Source organism: Rhodnius prolixus, unplaced genomic scaffold, assembly GCF_049639745.1.
Source record: "Rhodnius prolixus isolate KJV_2025 unplaced genomic scaffold, Rpr scaffold_3, whole genome shotgun sequence".
Taxonomy (NCBI): domain Eukaryota; kingdom Metazoa; phylum Arthropoda; class Insecta; order Hemiptera; family Reduviidae; genus Rhodnius; species Rhodnius prolixus.
The window spans coordinates 21,005,649-21,026,369 of record NW_027411603.1 but is presented as its reverse complement, the minus strand read 5'-3'; the positions used below and the strand labels follow the sequence as shown (position 1 = coordinate 21,026,369).

Genomic DNA, 20,721 nt, shown 5'->3' with positions numbered 1-20,721 from the left:
TATAAACGTATATGTTATTATTTAATTGAACGTGATTAGGAATGCTAATATATAATAGAAATTAAATTAAACTAGATCAGATAGGATATAACTATTTAATAACAATATCCCAATATCTGTTTTTAGTCTACTACATTGTTGATTTTCTATTGTACTGTTTTTTGTTTTCCAGGGTGACCATCTAATGGACAACTCTATGATTGATACTCTATAGAAGTTGATTTAATTAAGAAACTATAAATATATATATTTCATTTTCTATTGCTTATTATCTAAAGTGAATTAATATAAATTAATAACAGTATATTGGCTAAACATGTCTTTAAAATGATTTATGATTTTAAAATTCCTGCAATTTCACTGTTTTCCAAATTTGAAATAAAATTGTTACAGTCAACACTCTGTACTATATACTTTTAGAACCAGAATTAGAAGTAATATAAATCAATTAGTAGCCTAAATGTCAACTCCCACTTACTGTTTATTTAAAATGAATATGTTTTTCTTGTGAAACAGATGTCCAATTATAATTTAAAAATAAACAGTTAATAGTTATATTATTTATTATAATCCCGCTGATTAAATATATACAATTTTATTATTGCAGCAGTTTAATGCATTTTATTTTTGAATTTTATGACCTACTCTTCCTTTGTAAATAAATAAATGTGATTAGTTATAATTTGTTTAATAATCTCTCAATCCTATATACCTTGCTTTTTTAATATTCACAACATTTGTAGAAGAGGAACAAACACACAGTGTGCATATAATTCAGGAAGGATGCTAATATGGATCTTAAAAGTTTTGTCCTACAGGTATTCGGAGAAAAAATAAATTGATTGTTGAGTGGGGTTAATGATGTACAATCCGGAATTCTTTCCAAGACCGATTCTAAAAAACCGATTTGACTTCCTTAGAACAAAAGTTTTGATTAAAGTTAACATATTGAATGTTTAAGTCATGTTAGTCTTAAGATACAGATCGACCTTTGTCTAATATAATCTGTTCATAATCTTAGACCTTGAGGCTGCTTGACAATTGACTCAACAATTAGAATTATAATAAAATTTTCAAGATCCAATTAAGGATAAAGATTTGAACAAATAATTTATTTCTAGGGTATGACTTTAGCAATGTCCAGCGACAAATAGTTCAATTTAAAAGAAAAACGTGTTCATGCAATTCATTCTATTATATCTGTTTTTACCTAAATTAGAGCCATATCCAATTCTCAGCAATAGTTTAGTTCATCGTCACTCTTGGTCCCATTTTCAAGTCATGATGTAAGGCAGTTTAGCGGCCAAACGCGAAATAACATTGCCATCCCAATTGATTGACTCTGTTAAAATCGTAGTATTAACTCTTTCGACTGCTACTGGATCAAGTGTGAAGAACGCTGACGCCAGCGTTGCCAACAATACTATTGTATGCAATAGGTTAGTTACAAGCGGAAGAGATAGGCGTTGATACTGAGATATGTAGTCATCATTTAGAGGAACTTTGATTAGAGAAAAGTTTCAGACGCTTTGAACTGAAGCACCAGCTGAAAAGGCACAGTAAAGCCCATTTGAGAATTCCTTCGAAATAAAGTAAACTTGGAACTCAATTCCTGCTTAACAAAATACTATTTGTATGTGTTGTAATATTGTTAGAAAAAATGTACTGAACTGAAATTATTTTCTTAGTTTAGGAAGCGTCAACATCTTAAGTGCCCAGAGATTTCTTTAAATAATATAGTAATACAAATTTTTTTTTTTTTTTTTTTTAAACTTTTATTGAAATTTGCAACTGCAACGGTTGTTGGAACAAGCAAATGTGGAGTAATATCATGTCTTGATTATTAATGAAGATTGGAGAAAGAGTTTAACTTTTTTTTCCGATCTGATTTCATAATAAAATCATTGGAAAAAGAAACAACAAGAGACACCCTTCTCATTTCAACTGAACAATTCTAAATCAAAAATCTACAAATGATTTCCACTCTTCGATAAAATGACAGAAATTAAATCTGATATTTTGCTTGAAAAAGGTAAAAAGGGCAATTATGTAATAATTTACCATTATTCTGTAACGATTACTTGTCTAATTTCAACTAAAGCAATCTTGAAACTTTAAATTTGGAAATTTTACCATTTGGTGTTTTGAAGAAAAAGAATTTTGCTTTTTAAATTTATCTTTTACAAATTGCTTAAACCATATATTTTATAAAATGTACTTATTAAGGAAATAAAAAATTCTATATGAAAATAAGTTTATTGTTATAATATTGTTTCACAATAAAGGCACTTAATTACTTGGAATAATTAACAAACAAGTGTAACAAGTGATACAAAGTTTTGTCGGCAAATTGATGTATAATATTCAATTTCCACATTTATTATTTTTTTCATATTAGCTTAGTAATTTTTAAGTACTGCGAAATTGTGCTGATAATGTCCCACATAGCAGAAAAAAAAAACTTAAATTGAATTTAAAAGTTCTAATTAAAAGAGTCTGAATTCTGCATATAGTGTACAATGCAAAATCTCAGATACCCTTAATTTTTTTACAAAACAATACTGCTAATTTTATCCATCCAGCAGCGACCTGCTGCGGTAAACAAACAACCATTGTATATTTATTAACCAAATGACTCTCTGTTTCGTGCTAAATTATTTAATTTGTAAACAAAATTAAATTATTTCAACGAATAAAAAAAAATATATGTGTATATATTTAAGAAATATTAATTTCTGGAAAAATTAAAAAGAAACACAAATAAATGGTACAAATAAAAAGTGAGGAATGAAAAAATTTGAATAGTAACAGTTTAAATCTATCAAGCTTCATGACAATATTTTTCCAGCGAATTTTTGGATGCCTAACTCACTTAAAACAGACGAATTAGAAAAATAATTGCAGCAAACTTTTTTTTCTAATTAAATTGCTTCTTTTATCAGATTAGAGCAAATAGTTTAAAAATGAAGACTGAAAAATGTATGTAGTACAATATCTGTAAATAAAGGCAAGCCAAACTCTTAATAAACAAAAGAATGCTTTACAATTAAACAAGCTACTGCTGCAATTGCAATACTTTTAAAATAAAACGTTCTTGGACAAAAATTAAAAAATGCAATATGACTAGTTATACAAAACCAATGTCTCTTAATTTTTTAAAACAAAGCTTTCAAATCAATAAAGCGGTGAAAAATCTATTTAATAAAAGTAATATTACATAAAAAGTATAGTTAAGCATAAAGAAATAAACAAACAACCATCTCTGACTTAAAGCATGATCTTAAAATAACCGATTTAGCAAAATAAAAACAAATCATGGAAGCCGTAAGCAGTAGCATTTAATGCTTTATTAAAAACATGTCCGACACCAATTCAATATTTTTCTAATACACTACAAAGCCATCATATGGAATTTTCATTTAATTTTAAATAAATTTTATATTGAACATTTCAGTATTTATTATCTATAGTTTTTGAGAAAACAATAACTTGTTTTTTATCAGCAAGAAATGCGTATATATTAACGCATTGAATGATTTCTAAGAAACTTAGTAATTCTCAGCAGTCATTAAATAGTATTAAATGAACGTAATACATCACTAGCGCTTTTTAGAAATAAGGCACGGATTTATCAAGCTAAACAATAACAAGTTTTGTTATTAAGTTTCTTGAAAGTTTGGAGATATCATTTGAAGGTTATGAAATCTATAACATTGATAAAAAAAATATAACATAAATAAATATTAAATGTATATTTAAAATTAATAAGCCAAAAAAACTCATTTAGTGCATGTACGAGTATATTGGCAGATTTACTGTACTAAAGTAATGCCTATTTTTTTTTAGAGGGACTGTGTGTCCAACTACCAAATTAGGTGTCGCGGACGGAGGCTTCAAGCAAACATATTTTACTATAAATTTCTCATATTAAACACATAATAAAAAGCAAGGCCTCAATCGGCAATCGAACTCAGTACCACAATATATGAATATCTTAACTTTTCGGCCTCGCCTATAACCGTTTGGCTATCGAGGCGCCTAATAAGATTTTTAGTATACTTAGTTATTTTTAATTAAAAGACAAAATAGCCAGTTTCCTTATGACTGGACATACTTGTCAAAATTCTAAAGCAATATTATTTGGATATAAAGACGAAATATACATACTATATAGTAGGAACCACTTAAAATTAATTCTGCAAAACAATAGAAAACATAACCATCGAATGAAGAAAACGGATTTCACAACAAGATGGAAGTATGTTCTAAATGAAAGTAGTCACTCTAAATTGGCCTTAGAAAATGATAACAAAGGCACATGAGGAAAAGCATTTTTTAAATAAAAAAGCTGTTTTTAACCCCTTGGCATTGACTGAGAGCGATAGCAACATCAGTATAAGTATTTAAGAATGTAGAAGAATTAAACATAGAGAGCTGTTGACCCCCAAGAAAACAAAAAGTAAGGTAGCTTTTTATATTATATACTTAAGTCAACAATAAGTAAGCATCTTGTCAGAAATTTATTGAAGATCATTAATTGACAATAGTCAATATGAATTAGGCAAAGGAAAAATCTTAGATTAGACTGAAATGGTGGTAAAGATCCGCAACACAAAACAATAAACTCAAAAAAAATTAAAAATGAGAGATCAAATAGAGTTTGTCGCAATTGATAATAAAAGGTTAAATAAATTGCAGAAATAAAAAAAGAAATCAGTGCAGCAAACCAGATTATTTCAGAATTCCACCTATTATTTATGTCTCTTATGTACTACAGTGAGTAGAATACAATCGAAACATTATGATAAGAGAGACGTAAAACTGCTGCTCTAATTATGTTTTTTAGGCATAAAAAACAATTTTCAAGTTTTCTTGGGATGTCTCATAGAAAAATAAGGCCACAGTGTGTGTGGAACGATGCAGTAGACTATTTAAAAAATTAGGAGTGAGCAATTAATTAACGAATGTGACCTTTAAAAGATCTATCATTTATATAGTGAAAATTTCAGGAGACGCAACAAATAAACAATTTTATGAGATCCATTCTATATCTAAATGATTCAAAAACAATTCCAATTGTTACCGTAACTTGAAAATGTGAAACCCCTGAGTCATCATTTTACACGATTAACTTCTCTTATTTTAATTTATTACTATATAATTTTTATTATTTTTTTGTTTTTAACTTATCAGACTTAAAAATTATTACGATTCATTTGGTGACTCGTAATAAATGTGATAAAAACTGTCTTAATGAATATAAAGAACACTGCAATAAAAATAATAATATTAAAATAAATAAATAATAAAAATAAAATAAAAAAGATTTCAGAAATATTGTATTTCACTTATTGAAACGATTTGTCAATTCCTATGTATGGTTCGAATCACCAGATAAATACGTATGTATTATTTATACAAAAAAATTTAATTAATAAAGTCTTGTTACTTTTTTAAATATTGAAAATTATACTTTAAAAAATTAATTCAATTTCTACTCTTCACATGGAAGACTTAAAGTTACAAGCACAGTGATAAACCAAAATCAATTTCAACTAAATTCGTAAAATATCTATTACAATTTTTTTACCTTTCTTTAATTGAACATTCCTTTACATATCTATCTGCTTTGAATATTAATTTGCCAATTGGTTAAAAATAATAATAATAATAATAATGATGATCCCATGAAAGCAAAAAGAATAATAACATTAAATATCACAGGTGATGTATTGCTTGCAACCCAACCATTGATTCCCCACAATATTATACGAATTATTTATACACACTATTTATAATTCATCTTTAGTTATTAAGGAATGTACAAATGATTCTATTTCAGTTTTTGTAAGATTTCCTTTATAATCACTAATGTATCGTCCATTTTTGAAATATTTTAAAACTGGTCTATTTGTAACATTATACTGTACAATCATTTTTTCATTCTGTTTACAATCACAAGCAGCTAATGTAGTAATACTTGGGTCTAAACTCTTTGAAGCTTTTGCAAAATCTTTCATCACTTCGTCACACGTTTTACAACCTTAAAATAAAGACAAAATTAAAATAAATAACTGATATAAGATTGTATTTTTTTTTTTTTTTGCGCATCAACAGCTGAGGTTATTAGCGCCCGGAGCTTTTTCCAGTGCACTGCCGGCCTCCGGACAGTGTTCTCTCGTTACAGACAACACTGTCCATCACCGGACAGTGAGCTGTAAGAAGCTCCTAGGAAGAGAAAATCTAAGGGTCAGCTGCTGGATTCGAACCCGGGACCTCCGCGTGGGAGTCCAGTATGCTAACCTCATAGCTAATCCCTTCCCTATTGTAATCTTAATTAACTGTAAAATGAAAGCAAATTTATCTAATTTATTAAAAATCTACTTTTGCAAAACTGTAAGAAATAAGTACTTTTAATTTAAGGCAGGAAAAAATAATTTTCAAGCGACATATACATTTACATCAATCAGCATTAATAACCAAGTTATTTGTGGAAAAAATTCTATCAAGCTTGGTATACTTTGATTCTAAAAAATGGAAACCGTAACTTGAGGTTATATATGTAGATTTTCTTCTTTGACAAAAAGAAACGTACTGCAGTCTGACTGATGTATCAATCCCTTAGGCTGGTGGTACACAATCTTTTTAGAATTGCAGAACACGTTTCACTTGAAATTTTTCTTAAGGAACACTCACATACAAAAATTTGTGGTACTATACATATGTTGGGTGTATTGGTTAGTAATTTAAGGAGGAAATAAATCAAGTTGCACTGTTACAGTTACATGAATCTAATAGTTTCATTTTATCACTATTACTACATTTAAAGATTCATTTAAACAAATTGATTCTTGCAATAAACAAAATAATAACCTAAATGTGACTCATACGACTGGTCTTTCCCACAAATATTTAGAATATGTGACCGAATGTATTTGCATTTATAGCTCTGAGATTTCCGAGTTTTTATCGTTCATTATGCTGTCTTATGTACAAAATCCTAATTTTAGAAAAATAATACTTTTTACTTAAATTGCAGAATATTCATTTTCGACAGAAATCCTTTTAGGGGCCATTTTTCAAATGTTTCATTCTATACTAATGAATAGTTGTTAATTCGTCTATCTGTCGATTTGTAGATAATAAACAGCACCTTACGCGAATTTTAAATAATACAGAAATACAAGGAGAAAAATGATTTATTTATTTAATCCTATTTTTTTCATTAACATGAAACAAATGTGCCGGACATAATATTAAGGAGACTTGCAAAAAAGCTATATTTATTCAACAAAATTTCAGATCATTAACATGAGGTCAGCTAGAAGACCCGACGTTCCTTTCAACCTCTCTTAGTTTTTGCTTTGGACGTCTTTGAATAATATTTTACTAGTTTTTATACTATTTATTTCATTATTACCATTTTTTTCTCCCAACCGAATACACTTAGAGAACGACTGCCCTAGGTAGTACCGCTTTAGCTTTAGTTAGTTGTAAGTATAACTAAACCTCGAGAGAAGTTCTGAGTGTTAGCTTCTAGATCCTATAAATTAGTTTTTTTTTTTAACACTACGATAACTTTACTCACCGGTATCAAAAAACATCACCAATGCTGATTTATGCTTTTTGAGAATTTGTTGATGATTACTGTCGGTCATTTGTATAATTGTGTCAGATCCAGTAATATCCGACCAAACAGGCAACGGCTCTGCTTCTAAAGGGATATCTCTAATAGTGCGATCTTCATCCTTCATTCTCATATAAGCCAAGAAATCAGCTTTCTGTAATTAAGGCAAAAATAAAAAAAACTCAAATAACTGGTGACTAACATGAACTCCGCCAAGAGACATTTCTATTAAAACCTATTTCAAGGAAATAGGAGAATAGTAGTTAAATGACTGACTTTTAAATAACAATTTTATTCACCTTCCTGCCTCCTGTGTATTCACCGGTAGCTTTATTGTAGTAATGGAAGTACTTAAAAGTGGGATAACCAGTTACTTCAAACACACTGCATATTGTTTGATGTTTAGTGCAGTCTATTGCTGCAAATGCCATTCTTAAATTATCCTTAACTTCTTCGGCTGCTTTTATAAATTCAGGCTTCGTGGCTTTACAATGTCCACACCCTAATTACAAAACATTAAGGTAATATATTTGACATATTGATTCTTATTTATTTTACTTTTAACCATTCTGAAAAACAATATACAATCTCAATCACATGGAACCCTCATACTTGACTAGGATAGACTAAAAAACAGATACGTCATTCTGAAAAGTCTGCTTGTCAAACGCTCTAAATTGACTGTAACAAACGAACAAATTTTTTTTATTATTTTACTCGCTCCTATACAGGCTCGAATTATTGGAGACAACCAAGGGAACTAGCCTCAACCGATTACAAGCCCTCCAATTCCACATCCTAAGAAACACAGTAAACTTCTCATTTTTTGTCTCTAACCTCACCATCCACACATACCCAAATATTCTTCAGTCGCAGACTTAGGCAATCCCGCTACTTAAAATTCCACGCTAAGTTAGCTTCCCATTTCACTCCTCTTAACTGTTACATTCAGAAACACTTACTAACACTTCTCGCAGTCTCAGGCGCCGATGGCCCTGTGATCATTTAACTACATAAAGTCGATCGTCCTGACATGTCTGCTTTAACAGCTGCTGATTAAAAGCTACCCAACACTGGTTGGTCGCCGGTCACGTGACCATGCTGATGCGTACCCAAGTGTGTATATTATGTATAATATGTATGTATATTCTCACTTATTCAGTGTTTTTGCTTCTTCAAAAAAATAAATAAATAAGATTTGTGTAATTTGTAGAATATTAAACATTTTGAACGATAAAAAAATGATCATAAGGATTTTGAATCGAAAAAATGCAGATCTTTAAGAGAATATTTTGACTGGATTACTTAGATTTTTGACTTGGACTAATAATTTGAATTCTACAACTTCAATTCCATAGAAAAAGGATTTTATTGCCAAGGAGTGAACAATAGATCCCTTGGCTTTAATGAAAGTTTAGGCGACTATACTTTATACAGTTCCTCATTACTATAGAGCCTTAATATTAATTCGAAATAAAGTTTTACGTACATGGTGCATAAAACATGACTAATGCATGTCTCTTCTTCTTTAATACTGGCTTAAAATTTTCCGTATTTAAATGAACAACCTCAGATTCAGTATTCTCCCAATCAGGTTCAACAACTTGAGCAGTTGGTTCAGGTTTTTGTGGTTTCTTCATAAATGATAAAATTTTATCTGCATCACGTAAATGTGGGACATCCCAGCGCTCTTGGCCGTCACTGTAGTACTTTATTGTAGGATATCCTTTTACTTTAAATTTTTTAGCCAATGATTGTTCTTTAGTGGCATCTACAGCTGCTAATATACCTTTAATCTTACAATTATAAATAATTAAAATAACAAAAATTCAATCAATATATTTAGAGAAAGTTTAACTTAATGTAACTCACATTTTCAGTTTTCATTTGTGTGGCTGCTTTTTCATATTCAGGCTTCAACTTTTTACAATGACCACACCATGGAGCATAAAACATAACTAGCATAGATTCCTCCTAAAATAAACGATAGAAACGTATTGAAAATGTAGTTAGGCCCGCCTGCAGTGTTTGTTGTTAATAATATCGTTAATTTTATCTGTCTTAGAACGCATGTTTATTGTATCCCTGACCGGTATCCGATAATCATCCATCATCAGGGATAGATTTATCAATTTGTTGCAAAGAGTTCGAACTTCACTTATGTTCCCGTCTCACACTTGATGTGACTGTGTGAGGTTAAATTGCGTGTGTTGTTTTAAATGTTAATGAGTCATAAAACATTCTTGTTAAAATACTGAAATTAAATTTTTAAAAAACCTGAATGTGTTTTAAGGGTTTTACATGTTTTGTGTAATGTTTCAGGTTTGTGAAGGTGGAGTTGAGATTATTGGAGTTGTTAATACCATTTAGTCCAAGGCAATCGTGCCAGTCCTCGTCAGCCAAACCGCGACCCGACATCTCTTCCCACGGCAGTAGTGGTCTACTCTTCTCTCTTCCGACTCCAAGTGGCATCCATTCGAAAATCTTATTTGGACACCTAGTCGCTGCTATCCTTCTTGTGCCCTCGTACACCAACAACTCAATTTCTTCTTCACTAAATTTCTTGTAATACCCTCTTTTACTTCCATCACTTCTGTCATTTTCACATTTATCATTTTATACATTCTTGTTTTTCACAAAGATCTCCTCCAAAAATCTATCTCTACTTTCTCCATCCTCTTCATATTAAAATAAAATAAAAAAACCATGATTGAGAATTTCTTTTATTATTCTTTTCTTCCAACTTTTATCTAGTTACGAACGGATTTGGAATGTGAAAACTCCAAGTCGCTAAAATTGTCCGAAATATTTATGCAACATCTTGAACATAACTTACGTCCCACAATTGAAGAAAGAATTAATTGTAACACCCTACGCACATTATACATACGATTCACTCTACTCATACTCAAACAAGATGGAGACAAATGCACGTTATTGACTTATCCTAACACCCAAACTTACATAAATTACAGATCAATTACTAGAAAAGCATCTGCATGAAATTAAGTTTTTAGATATTCCTAAATGTTATTGCAATAGCGGGGAGGATGGGGACATCGATTACCTCCTCTTTAGACGCAGCAGATATAACAGAAATAGAGGCAAGATCCTAAAGGAATTGGCCACACATGTACGATTTCCCTGTAGCGCTAAAATTATTTTAGCTATAATGAATCCTGATGCGCTACGAAGCATTTACAAATTCATTAGAGGGAATAAAATAAAAATATAGGATGCAGCGAGATTCTATAATTTCGATTTTAGTTCCTAATTACTCACACAAATACTATCATAACTACACTACTATTTACACCACTCTAAGCTCACATCAAATAACGAAGTCACATTCAGAGACCATTCTGCTGTTTTAGGAAGGAATAAGTCAGTACGCAGCACTCAAGATATCCTTATCTCATGGAAGCCACGAAGCAGAATGTAGTAGAAGAGTGGCAGTCATGATGAAGAAAGAAGTGAAAGAGGCTGCGCTATTCCTCAAATTGTATATTGGGAAAGATAGGGCTGGTTTTTTTTCCACCAATGTATTGGTAAATTAAGGCATTAGGAGCCAACTGTAATTGTGCGGTACCAATGTGTTGGTTTTTTCCAGCCCTCATATAAAGTAATTGGTTAATGTGCAAACAAGACCACAAAAACAATAAATAAATAAATAAATAAATAAAATTACTAGAAGAGTAAAACTTAAAATTCAGAATACGTCTATTGTCACTATGAAACACAGTAGTTCCCTCCATCTTACACAACATAAACTAGCCCTTCTTAGAAAACATTAAAACCCACATACCACTTGCACCAAACAACTACAAGCGAGAAGTCACCACTAATCGCACAATAATCACAAATAACGGTTATACTACCAATACTATTAAAAAATTAGAAAGTGCAAATAACAAGACCAAAACTATAATATCCCCTCTATCATATTCGCCACTTTTACATAAATCGGAAACAAGACTTGCAATGTAACCTATTTTAAGAAATAAGGGCTCAAAACAGTGAATGACCAACTACAAACTGGGAAACAGGATACGTATGCTAACAGTGGTATTTATACAAACTAGTTCGTTCAGAATGTGGAAGCTATATAACTGATATAAACTACAATGGTTTAGTGGTAATATTTAGTTTATGAGATATAAAATGGTCAATTTTGAATGTTTTCATATTCGTTCAAATTTCAAACCTTTGTATTTCTCTTCGTATTAATCAGATTTCAACTCAGTACTCAGTAAGTGAAGTTTGAGATGGAAGAATAGTTGAAATCAAATTTTCTACACCAAACTGATTAATTAATTGATTATGAATTAAAGTCTGAAAATGGTCAGGAATTTAAACAACTTGCGTGCTACGTCGGTTAAGATTAGATATTATTGGATCTGCGGACCTAGCTACATTTTTCTAATAATAGTTGTGCTTTAAAGGACTTCCTTAAAGGACAAAATTTATCATGTACCTGTGAAGCAGTATTATCAAATGATTCTTCAGTAAGGTGTACCACATCCGTTGGTATATCTGACCATTCAGGTTCCTTTGGTTTGGGTGGAGATTTGCCATCATTGTTAACAAAGTTCACTAAATCATCATGTTTGTTTTCACCATCGTACGTACTTCCCCATTCGCCATTCCTTAAAAATATAAGTTATAAATAAAATCACATATCTTTACACAAAAGGGTTTAAAAGTGGACAATCACTTAGTCAATTAAAGAATGTATGACAAGTTCAAGGCACACATCGAAATCACTTTAACTAATCAATAAATCGAAAAGAATGAGAACTCCTAACTATTTTACTTGACAAAAGAATCAATTACTTAAAGTAATGAAGTGTTGGAAAGCCAGTAATGTTGAAGGCAGATCGTACTGGTGTATTCTCTGGTTGGTTGACGTCTATGGCAGCCAAAACAGCTTTACCCCTTAATGTAGTTGCGGCTTTCGAATATTCAGGTTTCAGCTGCTTGCAAAAACCACACCAAGGGGCATAGAACATTATCAACACCGGACGGGTTTCTTTTCTGACTAATTTTAATAAGCTCTGCAAACAGAAATTTTCTACATTATATATTATTACATTACTATAGTATACAAACATTCAACAAACTCTTTTTGACAAAAGAGTTCCAGATTAAATTTGGGAAATACTAATTATAGGAAGAAAATGTAGTAAGCATTTGTTTTGCTTAAATTATCAAGCTAAAATTTGAAAGTTCAACCACATCATTTTCTAGCTATCATTTTCATTGCAAGAAATAATATCAGTTAGGTCCCAGAAAATTTTCTTACATGAACAGAATATGAATTCTGGCTGTAATAACAGTAGTTAGGACCACAGAGTGTTCATCAAGACTTGTTACAGAAAGATGGACATATGTCCAAAAAAAGTCAATGAACAACAAATGAAGCAGGCTTACTCGCAAAAGTTTTATGTTTTCAGACAATGCGGTCGAACCAATTTAATTAACAAATAAATACATATACATTGAGATGAGATCTGTCCATAGGATAATGCGGTTTACCAACCAAGTGTTTAATGAAGATATTAACATTTACTATAAAAACCGAACAAAAATGAGAATGGAAATAAAGTGGAATCAAAAAGAGCTTTTTACCATGTATGAACTAAAAATAAAATTAACGTGAACTAAAAATAATAAACACGTGAAAAAATATGGAGTACATAAATATAATTATTTAATAAAATTAAAAATTTCAAATCAAACTGACCATGCAAGTCTGTTTACAACAATATATTGTTTACCGAGAAAGAAGGTAAGGTCTTACAGTAAATTATAATCTTTAGCTACAATACATATATACCTATAACGTTTATAATCTATGTGTATATGTATATTTTATTAAACATAATATACATGGCAGCATATTTTTGAAATATAATATGAACATACATATGATTCAAATATGTCTGTGATTTACGAATTTTTGAAAAAGCGTAGCACTATGCATATAATTATTTGAAGATTGTGGTAAATTACAAAAATGTACCTGTAAATTTGAAAGATGAATCACATCACTTCCTAAGCTATCATCTTCGTTCCAAGGTATATCACCAGTTGGATCTCTCATAAAACTAACAATGGAAGCCACGGTTTCCTTTCTATCGTACACCTTGTGAAACTCGCCATCCTTATAATGTCTTAACGAGTACAGCTCATCCGCAGGAATTTTTAACTTCTTGCATAATTTTTTTGTTTCCCTAATTTATGGCAAGACAAAATATTTATTATTATGAATAAATACAAATGTTAGCAATCACTGAGTAATATTCCTTCTTTAAAATTCTGAGTGTAGTCACTTTTTTTATATAAAACCAACATTACACTACACTTGTAATGTTCATCAGCAATAACAAAATATAAGAGGAAATCGAATTCTTTTTACCTACAGATGTATCAACCTCTTATGATCGATAAAAATCCGGAACCGGCAAACCAAAATAAAAAAATATACATGCTTTGGCGAATAAAAACAACGAGAAAAAATGCATATAAGTAAAAGTTGCTTAGCACAATCAAATAAGAAAAAACTACTGATTTTAATCCAACTTCTGAGAACTCTGTCATAAAATTTATTCATTTATAGCAAAATATGAAAAACAATTATTCAAGTTCTTCTTTAAAACCTCACAAGATCATATGATTTACCTTCCATTTTATTGCAATATTTGATTGGTTTATTAAACAAATCACAAGAATATGTTTTCACTTATAAAGGTACTTATTAGACTATGAAGATGTTACAATTGGGGACAAAAAAAACTCAGCAGATCTCAATCATAAATTAAGAAGTAATAAGTTTTTTAATGTTAACTAATCTAAATGTAATTTTGTTCTTTCCAGAATAACAAAGAATTCTAGAACTGTAGCAATTGTTATTAATGTTATTGTTTAGCAACAACTAACGTGAGGGTGATTGAAACTAAAGTGGAAGTCATATTGTCTACACGAAAGTGGTGAATCAACAACCGATGAAATTCCGAAAACCGGTCAGAAACTTAAAAAACATACAACAAAGCATTCTGGACTTCCCTATTTTTTCTATATTTTTTTTATGGTAACTTTGTACATGCGAAACATAAAACATATTTCAAAAAATAACATAAAAGTTGACAGAGGCTCATTAGGATTTTTGATTTTTTTTTTTTTCCATATGACACTGTAATTTTTTCAGTTATGAGAAACCTTTGTGTCTTTACAATTTTTATTAGGTTTCTCACTTTTGCAAAGAACAGTGCGCATGCATATACGCTTTACAGTTGAAGGATTATAAGATTATTTATTAAATTAAATTAATAAATAATCCTATTATCCTTCAAACCTTATAATTCAGTCACCTTCCTGTAGTGGTTTTTTAAACATACCCACTGCACTCTATAATCAGCATGGTTCCTTGACCACGAATAACCTCAGCTGCTTCTTTGAAAACAGTCAAAACCCCTGTTGCTTTTTTTGGATTACTAATAAAACAAACTAAAACATTGTTCTTAGTCCTTAAAATCTTTTTAAATTCTTTAATATCAGACACTTCTTCAATTGAGCCTGCCTTTTGGCCATGTTTACAGAGAACTGTTGACACTGTCCACCATGCCTGTAAGTAAAACAAAATTTCAAAATAGATAAATAAAATATGTCAACATTAATTGTGCTCTGGTTTCAAGACTTCAGATTAGATCCAGGTATAAATAAATAACTAGTTAAATCGATGAATAAATAAATTCTTCATAAATAAATTGCAGCAGAACTTGTCGAGCGCTGTGATCCCTATTAAAATCTGTACACATAAGGATTTGGAGAAATAAATATGCAGGATTAAAATTAAGAAAATTGTGATTTAAAGTCACAAACTGATATCTACATACTTCTATTTGTTACAGGAAAATCAAGACCCTCAATAGCCTGATTAAAAACGACAATAAAATTAGGGAAAGGCTCCACGTTTAAATATGTAAAAAAACATTGTATAAGTGATATGGTCTGACGAATGATTAGTTAGTCACTTCCTCAAGAATTTATTAAAGCATCAATAGAGATTGAGATTCGGTCACTAAAACCTTTTATGTAGATACTCAATGTTTTGGACTAATTCATGATAAAACTATAACAAATATTGAACTTCCTTCTCCTAATAGACAGTAATTGTAGTGAGAGAATCTTGGTACCTTCTAGAGGTTTAAAGATAAGAGTTGAAGTGATAATTACGAAGCTACTAATTATACAAATAAAACTTATGATACTGAAATAAATCATTGGAGGGAACATAAAACGATTGATACTCACAACTAGAAGGAAAGTAAGAGCAACTTTCATGTTGCAAATCTGATCCAAACATCAAGTGATTTCCAAATAATCCAATTGAAACAATTCTAGAAAATTTCCTTCTGGATCTTCTTAATCACACGATAATTACACCTGGACCACAAAATTACTTCTCTTGGAAACTCAGGACTGAAGCATTGACTTTAATATCCCAAAAATGTCTAAAAGTCCGACACCATTCTGGTACTTGTCGTGTTCTAACTGGATTGGCTATCGGCTAATAACAACAACAGGCTCTTGACAGGTTATTCTACGTGGAAGGTTATGAGCTGCCAGAAAGCAGCTGCGTAGCCGGTTCTGGCCGGTTGTATTCGTTTGTTCTGAAGTAAAATATATTGGATTGGTCTCTCACAGGACTTTCTCTTATTTTCTTAATCTAATTCAAACATTTTTAAAGGTTCCCTTAGTCACAGCGTAACTAAAATATGAAGCGATTTAAAGGTTTAAAATTGAACTCTCCTCTCTGGGCTGTCAAGTAACAAGTATGGTCGCAGCTCAGAGAGGCGCTCTGCTGCTTTAATACAGCAATAATTAAAATTATCATTAATGTGGCATCTATTTCCCAAGTGAACCTTGCCCAATACTCCTAATTTTCGGGAAAGAGAGAAAAACCTTGTAATGTTACATACATACATATGTATGTACCTACAATAGAAGGATTGCTTGATACGGAATGGATCGTTCTGGAAATGTACTCAGTTGTCTAAGATTAGTCTTAAACCAATTATACCAAAATCTCAATTTTGAAAAATGTTGGGCGCAGCTGTAGGATATACTAACAAAATATTTTACTTCAGGGATTTAGACCGTCCATTTACTGTCAGATCCTTCAGTAGGGCTCACCCGAAATAACAAGTTTCAGATTCCTGCGTTTTCAAACACATATACAGATTTTTTTTTTCCTTATTTAGTAAGAGAAGGTGAACATTAATCTCAGAAGCCCTATCGTTAATGTTGCATTTCCTTTTAACTGATTTGTGACATATTTGTATTTCTATGGAACATTTAATGTCCCATAAATGTTACATAGTAATAATATAACAGTCTAAGAAAATGTACATTGTTCTGCCTAGACATTTAAGGGTGCTATGGTTGGACTTTCCTAAGAAAAAGATCATTTATGGTGGAAAAATATTTCAAGTAATAGTGAATTATGGGAAGAAAGTTAATCGTTGATCAATTTTCGAGAAAATACCAAAATATGAAAGAACCTTAGTATCAGAAGCAAAAAGGGCAGAAAATGCTTACAGCAAGCTTTGGCCAAGTCCATAATCCCAGCAATGTAGCCACATTGGTTAGTTCTCGAGTTACAGCAATTTTTAGAAAAACTGTAAGGGAAGCTATTAACTTAGTGGCTAGTGCAGTGGAGTCCCACGTGGAAATCCCGAGATAGCACGATCTGGAAACCTGCAATGTACTAGAATAAAAACAAAGAAAAATATCAGGGCCCAAACACATTGCTGATGCGCCTAATAAACTATTATATATTTTAAAGTAATAATAATAATTTATCACTCAGATAATTTTGTCTGAATTTTTAAAACATTTAAAAATTCAATTAAATTTCAAGTAACATTTATTAATAATTTGTAATTCCTCCAAGTAGTCACTTCGCAACTTAATTAGAAACAAAATTTTTGCTTAAAAAATCCGATTTTCCGCTATTTATCATCACAATCACCTTCCAGGTAATCATCTAGGCGATTAAAACGCCAGTGAGCTAGCGATTTTCTCGCTTCTGAAAAAAAAAAAACTATTCAGAGGACCGGATAAAGCTCAAAATAGAAAATTACCACTTTCTCGGACTAGAGAAAGCGAAAGTAAAAAAGAGAACAAAATTAAATAAAGCTTACAAAAAGTTTTTTTGAGGGACATGATGTCGTTCTGTTATCTATTTGAACTATTAATAGTTTCCTTTTGCTGGAAAATTATAAGAATAGAGATTGTATCCTACTGTGTGCTGAAAGGAAACGAACAATTTTCATCTATCAAACCGCTATATAAGCTGTTTAAAGGAGAATACAGATGCCATCTGAAAAGTGATCGTCTGCACATTTCAATGGTAGTATATGATTTCATGCCATTCATATGTTCACTCTGGTCGTTTTTTTTTTCTTTCAACCCGTGTAGGATTTCTCGTTTTAAAAATCCATTATTTATTTTTTTATTCTACTGAAAAATAACAAATAAAGTTTTAAGATATTTTTTTTTTATTCTGACGTTCTAAATTAAATTTTAAACTTATTGGTTTTCCTAGTGTAAGAGAAATAAAAGCTGTTTATGCATTAGCCAATCCTTGCTTATTCATCTCCTTCAAATGATTAATTCAGTTATTTGAACTCTTCGAATCACCTGGAAGCGATGGACAATTATGGAATGATAATTTCAAACATCTTTTATAATGTTAAGCCAGAAAGTTAATGCTTCCATTTCTATAAAGTTGCACTGCGTATGTTAATCAATTAAATAAATTGATAAAATTCCGAGTTCCTTAAACGGTTTAACAAATTTACAGAGTGGATTTTCCGCTTTTTCTTTTTTTGAGATTTTTCTCAAAAATCGTCCTATTTTATCTCAAAACTTCATATATGTACATTACATCTAGGTTGCCTACAACTAACATTATAGAAGCATGGATTTTACAGCAGTTTGAAGGAAATGTTTGGAGGCCATTTTTTGCTTATTCTATACCTAGTGCCATATCAGCGTGATATATTATTTTAAAAACTACACAAAGTATTAATAAAATATGTTTTTAACATCTGGAGTTTGAAGAAAAAGTAACAGTTTGAACCAAGAGAATTTGGTAAGAGAAAATGGTTTATTTAGTAAGAATAATAGTAAGTTCTCTTTTAAGAATGTATCATTCAGTAATTACTAAACTTAATTATTAAATATTTTTTATGGCATTAATTTTGTTAATGTTTTGAAATATTTTATTGCGTGGAATTGTTTTTATTCAGAAGATGAGGATACACTCTCGCTTGATCTTACCTACAAAATACTTGTACACAACAGAAGTACAAATGAATACCAGAGTTTCCAGTTTCCGTCCTTTAGGACATTAACATTTATATTTTATTTGATTTCACTTTTAATTTAAGTAATTATTATTATCCCAATTTCTATTTTTGTATTAGATTACTTTTATTTCTCAATTTTTATTTTTTTGCTCTCCTCTTTTTTCTTTCTTTTACCTGTTATTTTTATTTTATTTTTCATTTAATTTAGTTATTTCATTAACCACAACAGTTGAATTATTGTAAAATAATATTAAATATGTTTATATCGTTACGTCTTTCTCTTTTTTTTAAATGTAATTTGGTTAGATTTATTTCCTTTCAAGCTCTCATTATCAAACTCCTGCAGACGGTTTTAACATGCCGTAGAATGTGTAGAAATGTATTACTTTTGTATCTATTTTTTTATTTTGTAATAAAGCATTATTATAATTATTATTATTACTTGTACAATCTTATGTTGTGTGTTGAATTTTGAGCTATTTACGAATTATCTATTTACAAATTGTTTTATTTGCTGAACTCGGCCATGAACGGTTATTTATTACGAAAGCAACAAAAAATTTAGATTTTGTTTGATATTTATTTAAATATTTACAACTTTTTGTTTAAAACAAAATGATAATAAATAATATATTTCCAAATAAGGGAAGAAGGAAAAAAAAGGTATTTATCTTGAAGGTATAATATGCGAGCTGGATAAATTTATCTGTACTGCCGCTATTACCTTGCCTACAACCCCAAACTGGTGTTGGTAGCCCAAGGTCTTTCGGCGTAGACTATACTAACTGGGTACCCTAACTCCCTATAAATACAAACACATGTACCCACAGATCGCGAAAGAGATAGCAAGGCTAGTGGTATGAGAGGAGATAGATCCGCCACAGTGGCCAGTCAGGTTTCCTGCTAGTCCCACCCACCCACAAACATTCAAATATACTCACTACTAACCCATAATTCTTGGTCCATGATCCCTGCTTCTTACTTTCTAGTACTTAAATTTTGTTCTTTTTAGAGTGCCATCATTTTTATTTCCCTCTGGAATATTTCTTTTAAATTAAACGCTCATGAAATATGTGAGCAATAAACTCTTTTAAGTTCTTCTAGAACTAATTTTTGACAAAACGTAAAATTTTTGATGATTTAAAGCTTTGCTCTTAATATTTATTAAGCTATAAATTTTACGATTATTTTTAAATTTCCAGTAAATGTGAGGTTCTAACAAATTTGAGTTTTAAAAGCAAAATATTCTTTATCTGTATTAGTTCCAAAATCTTTTGCAAGTGAAACATTTACAAATTCGAACTTTTCCTTTGCTTAAATCATACTTTTCTCTACCATTTAACAAAACCATTAGAAGAAAATACAGATAATTATAATTTTCCCAGAATTTAAGGGGGATTTACAATATAGTCCTATTGTTTTCTCCACAAGTGCCAAGAAGGGATTCCTCAATCTATAATACTATTTTATTCTGCTCCAGGAAAGTTCTGAAAGAATGAAGACTAGTTAAAGAGAGAAAAAAACCATTCAACACACCTACACTACATCAAAGATAAGCATAAAGAAAAGCCTCCAAATTAAAAGCAACATTGAAGGTTCTAGACAGAGAATACAAAATTTCAACATCTGGTAACCAGCCAAGTCCTTTAGCAATGCCCACAAATATCTGGGTGCCGGTAGTTAAGGATAACCACTCCTTGATGGCCATTACCTCCCGCC

General features: G+C 30.6%; 2 protein-coding genes and 1 long non-coding RNA gene across 5 annotated transcripts in view; 2 read left to right on the top strand and 1 right to left on the bottom strand.

Annotated features, from left to right (window-relative positions):
• Positions 1 to 606, top strand: part of sNPF (short neuropeptide F precursor) — a 128,668-nt gene extending 128,062 nt beyond the window's left edge. Inside the window, exon 4 of the mRNA XM_074126969.1 lies at positions 173 to 606. Within this exon, the coding sequence (XP_073983070.1) occupies positions 173 to 214 (42 nt within the window). The 3' untranslated portion in view covers positions 215 to 606. The remainder of the gene's footprint in view (positions 1 to 172) is intronic.
• Positions 607 to 2,237: 1,631 nt separating this feature from the next.
• LOC141453578 (protein disulfide-isomerase A5) lies at positions 2,238 to 16,082 on the bottom strand. Its single transcript, XM_074126967.1, has 10 exons — positions 15,941 to 16,082; positions 15,025 to 15,251; positions 13,650 to 13,860; positions 12,461 to 12,681; positions 12,102 to 12,273; positions 9,500 to 9,601; positions 9,117 to 9,423; positions 7,927 to 8,129; positions 7,589 to 7,781; positions 2,238 to 6,043 (listed from the first exon to the last, which is right to left on the bottom strand). Exons 1-10 carry the CDS (start codon positions 15,968 to 15,970, stop codon positions 5,793 to 5,795), a joined length of 1,917 nt encoding a protein of 638 aa, XP_073983068.1. The 5' UTR covers positions 15,971 to 16,082; the 3' UTR covers positions 2,238 to 5,792.
• Positions 13,547 to 20,617, top strand: LOC141453581 (uncharacterized). 3 transcript variants are annotated; one of them, XR_012458075.1, is made up of 5 exons: positions 13,547 to 13,705; positions 14,504 to 14,717; positions 15,538 to 18,041; positions 18,625 to 18,785; positions 20,483 to 20,617. It is a non-coding gene; the product is annotated as an uncharacterized lncRNA (long non-coding RNA). The 3 variants fall into 3 exon arrangements; XR_012458074.1 differs by lacking the exon at positions 13,547 to 13,705 and adding an exon at positions 14,246 to 14,377 and having other exon boundaries at positions 14,504 to 14,649; XR_012458073.1 differs by lacking the exon at positions 13,547 to 13,705 and adding an exon at positions 14,246 to 14,377.
• Positions 20,618 to 20,721: the final 104 nt, after the last annotated feature.

Coding starts and splice junctions, on each gene's coding strand:
- LOC141453578 (XM_074126967.1), bottom strand. CDS start 15,970: ATGAAAGTTGCTCTTACTTTCCTTCTAGTT. Junction 12,682..13,649: donor TTCATCTTTCAAATTTACAG/GTACATTTTTGT, acceptor TTCTGTTTGCAG/AGCTTATTAAAATTAGTCAG. Junction 7,782..7,926: donor AATACACAGGAGGCAGGAAG/GTGAATAAAATT, acceptor CCTTAATTACAG/AAAGCTGATTTCTTGGCTTA.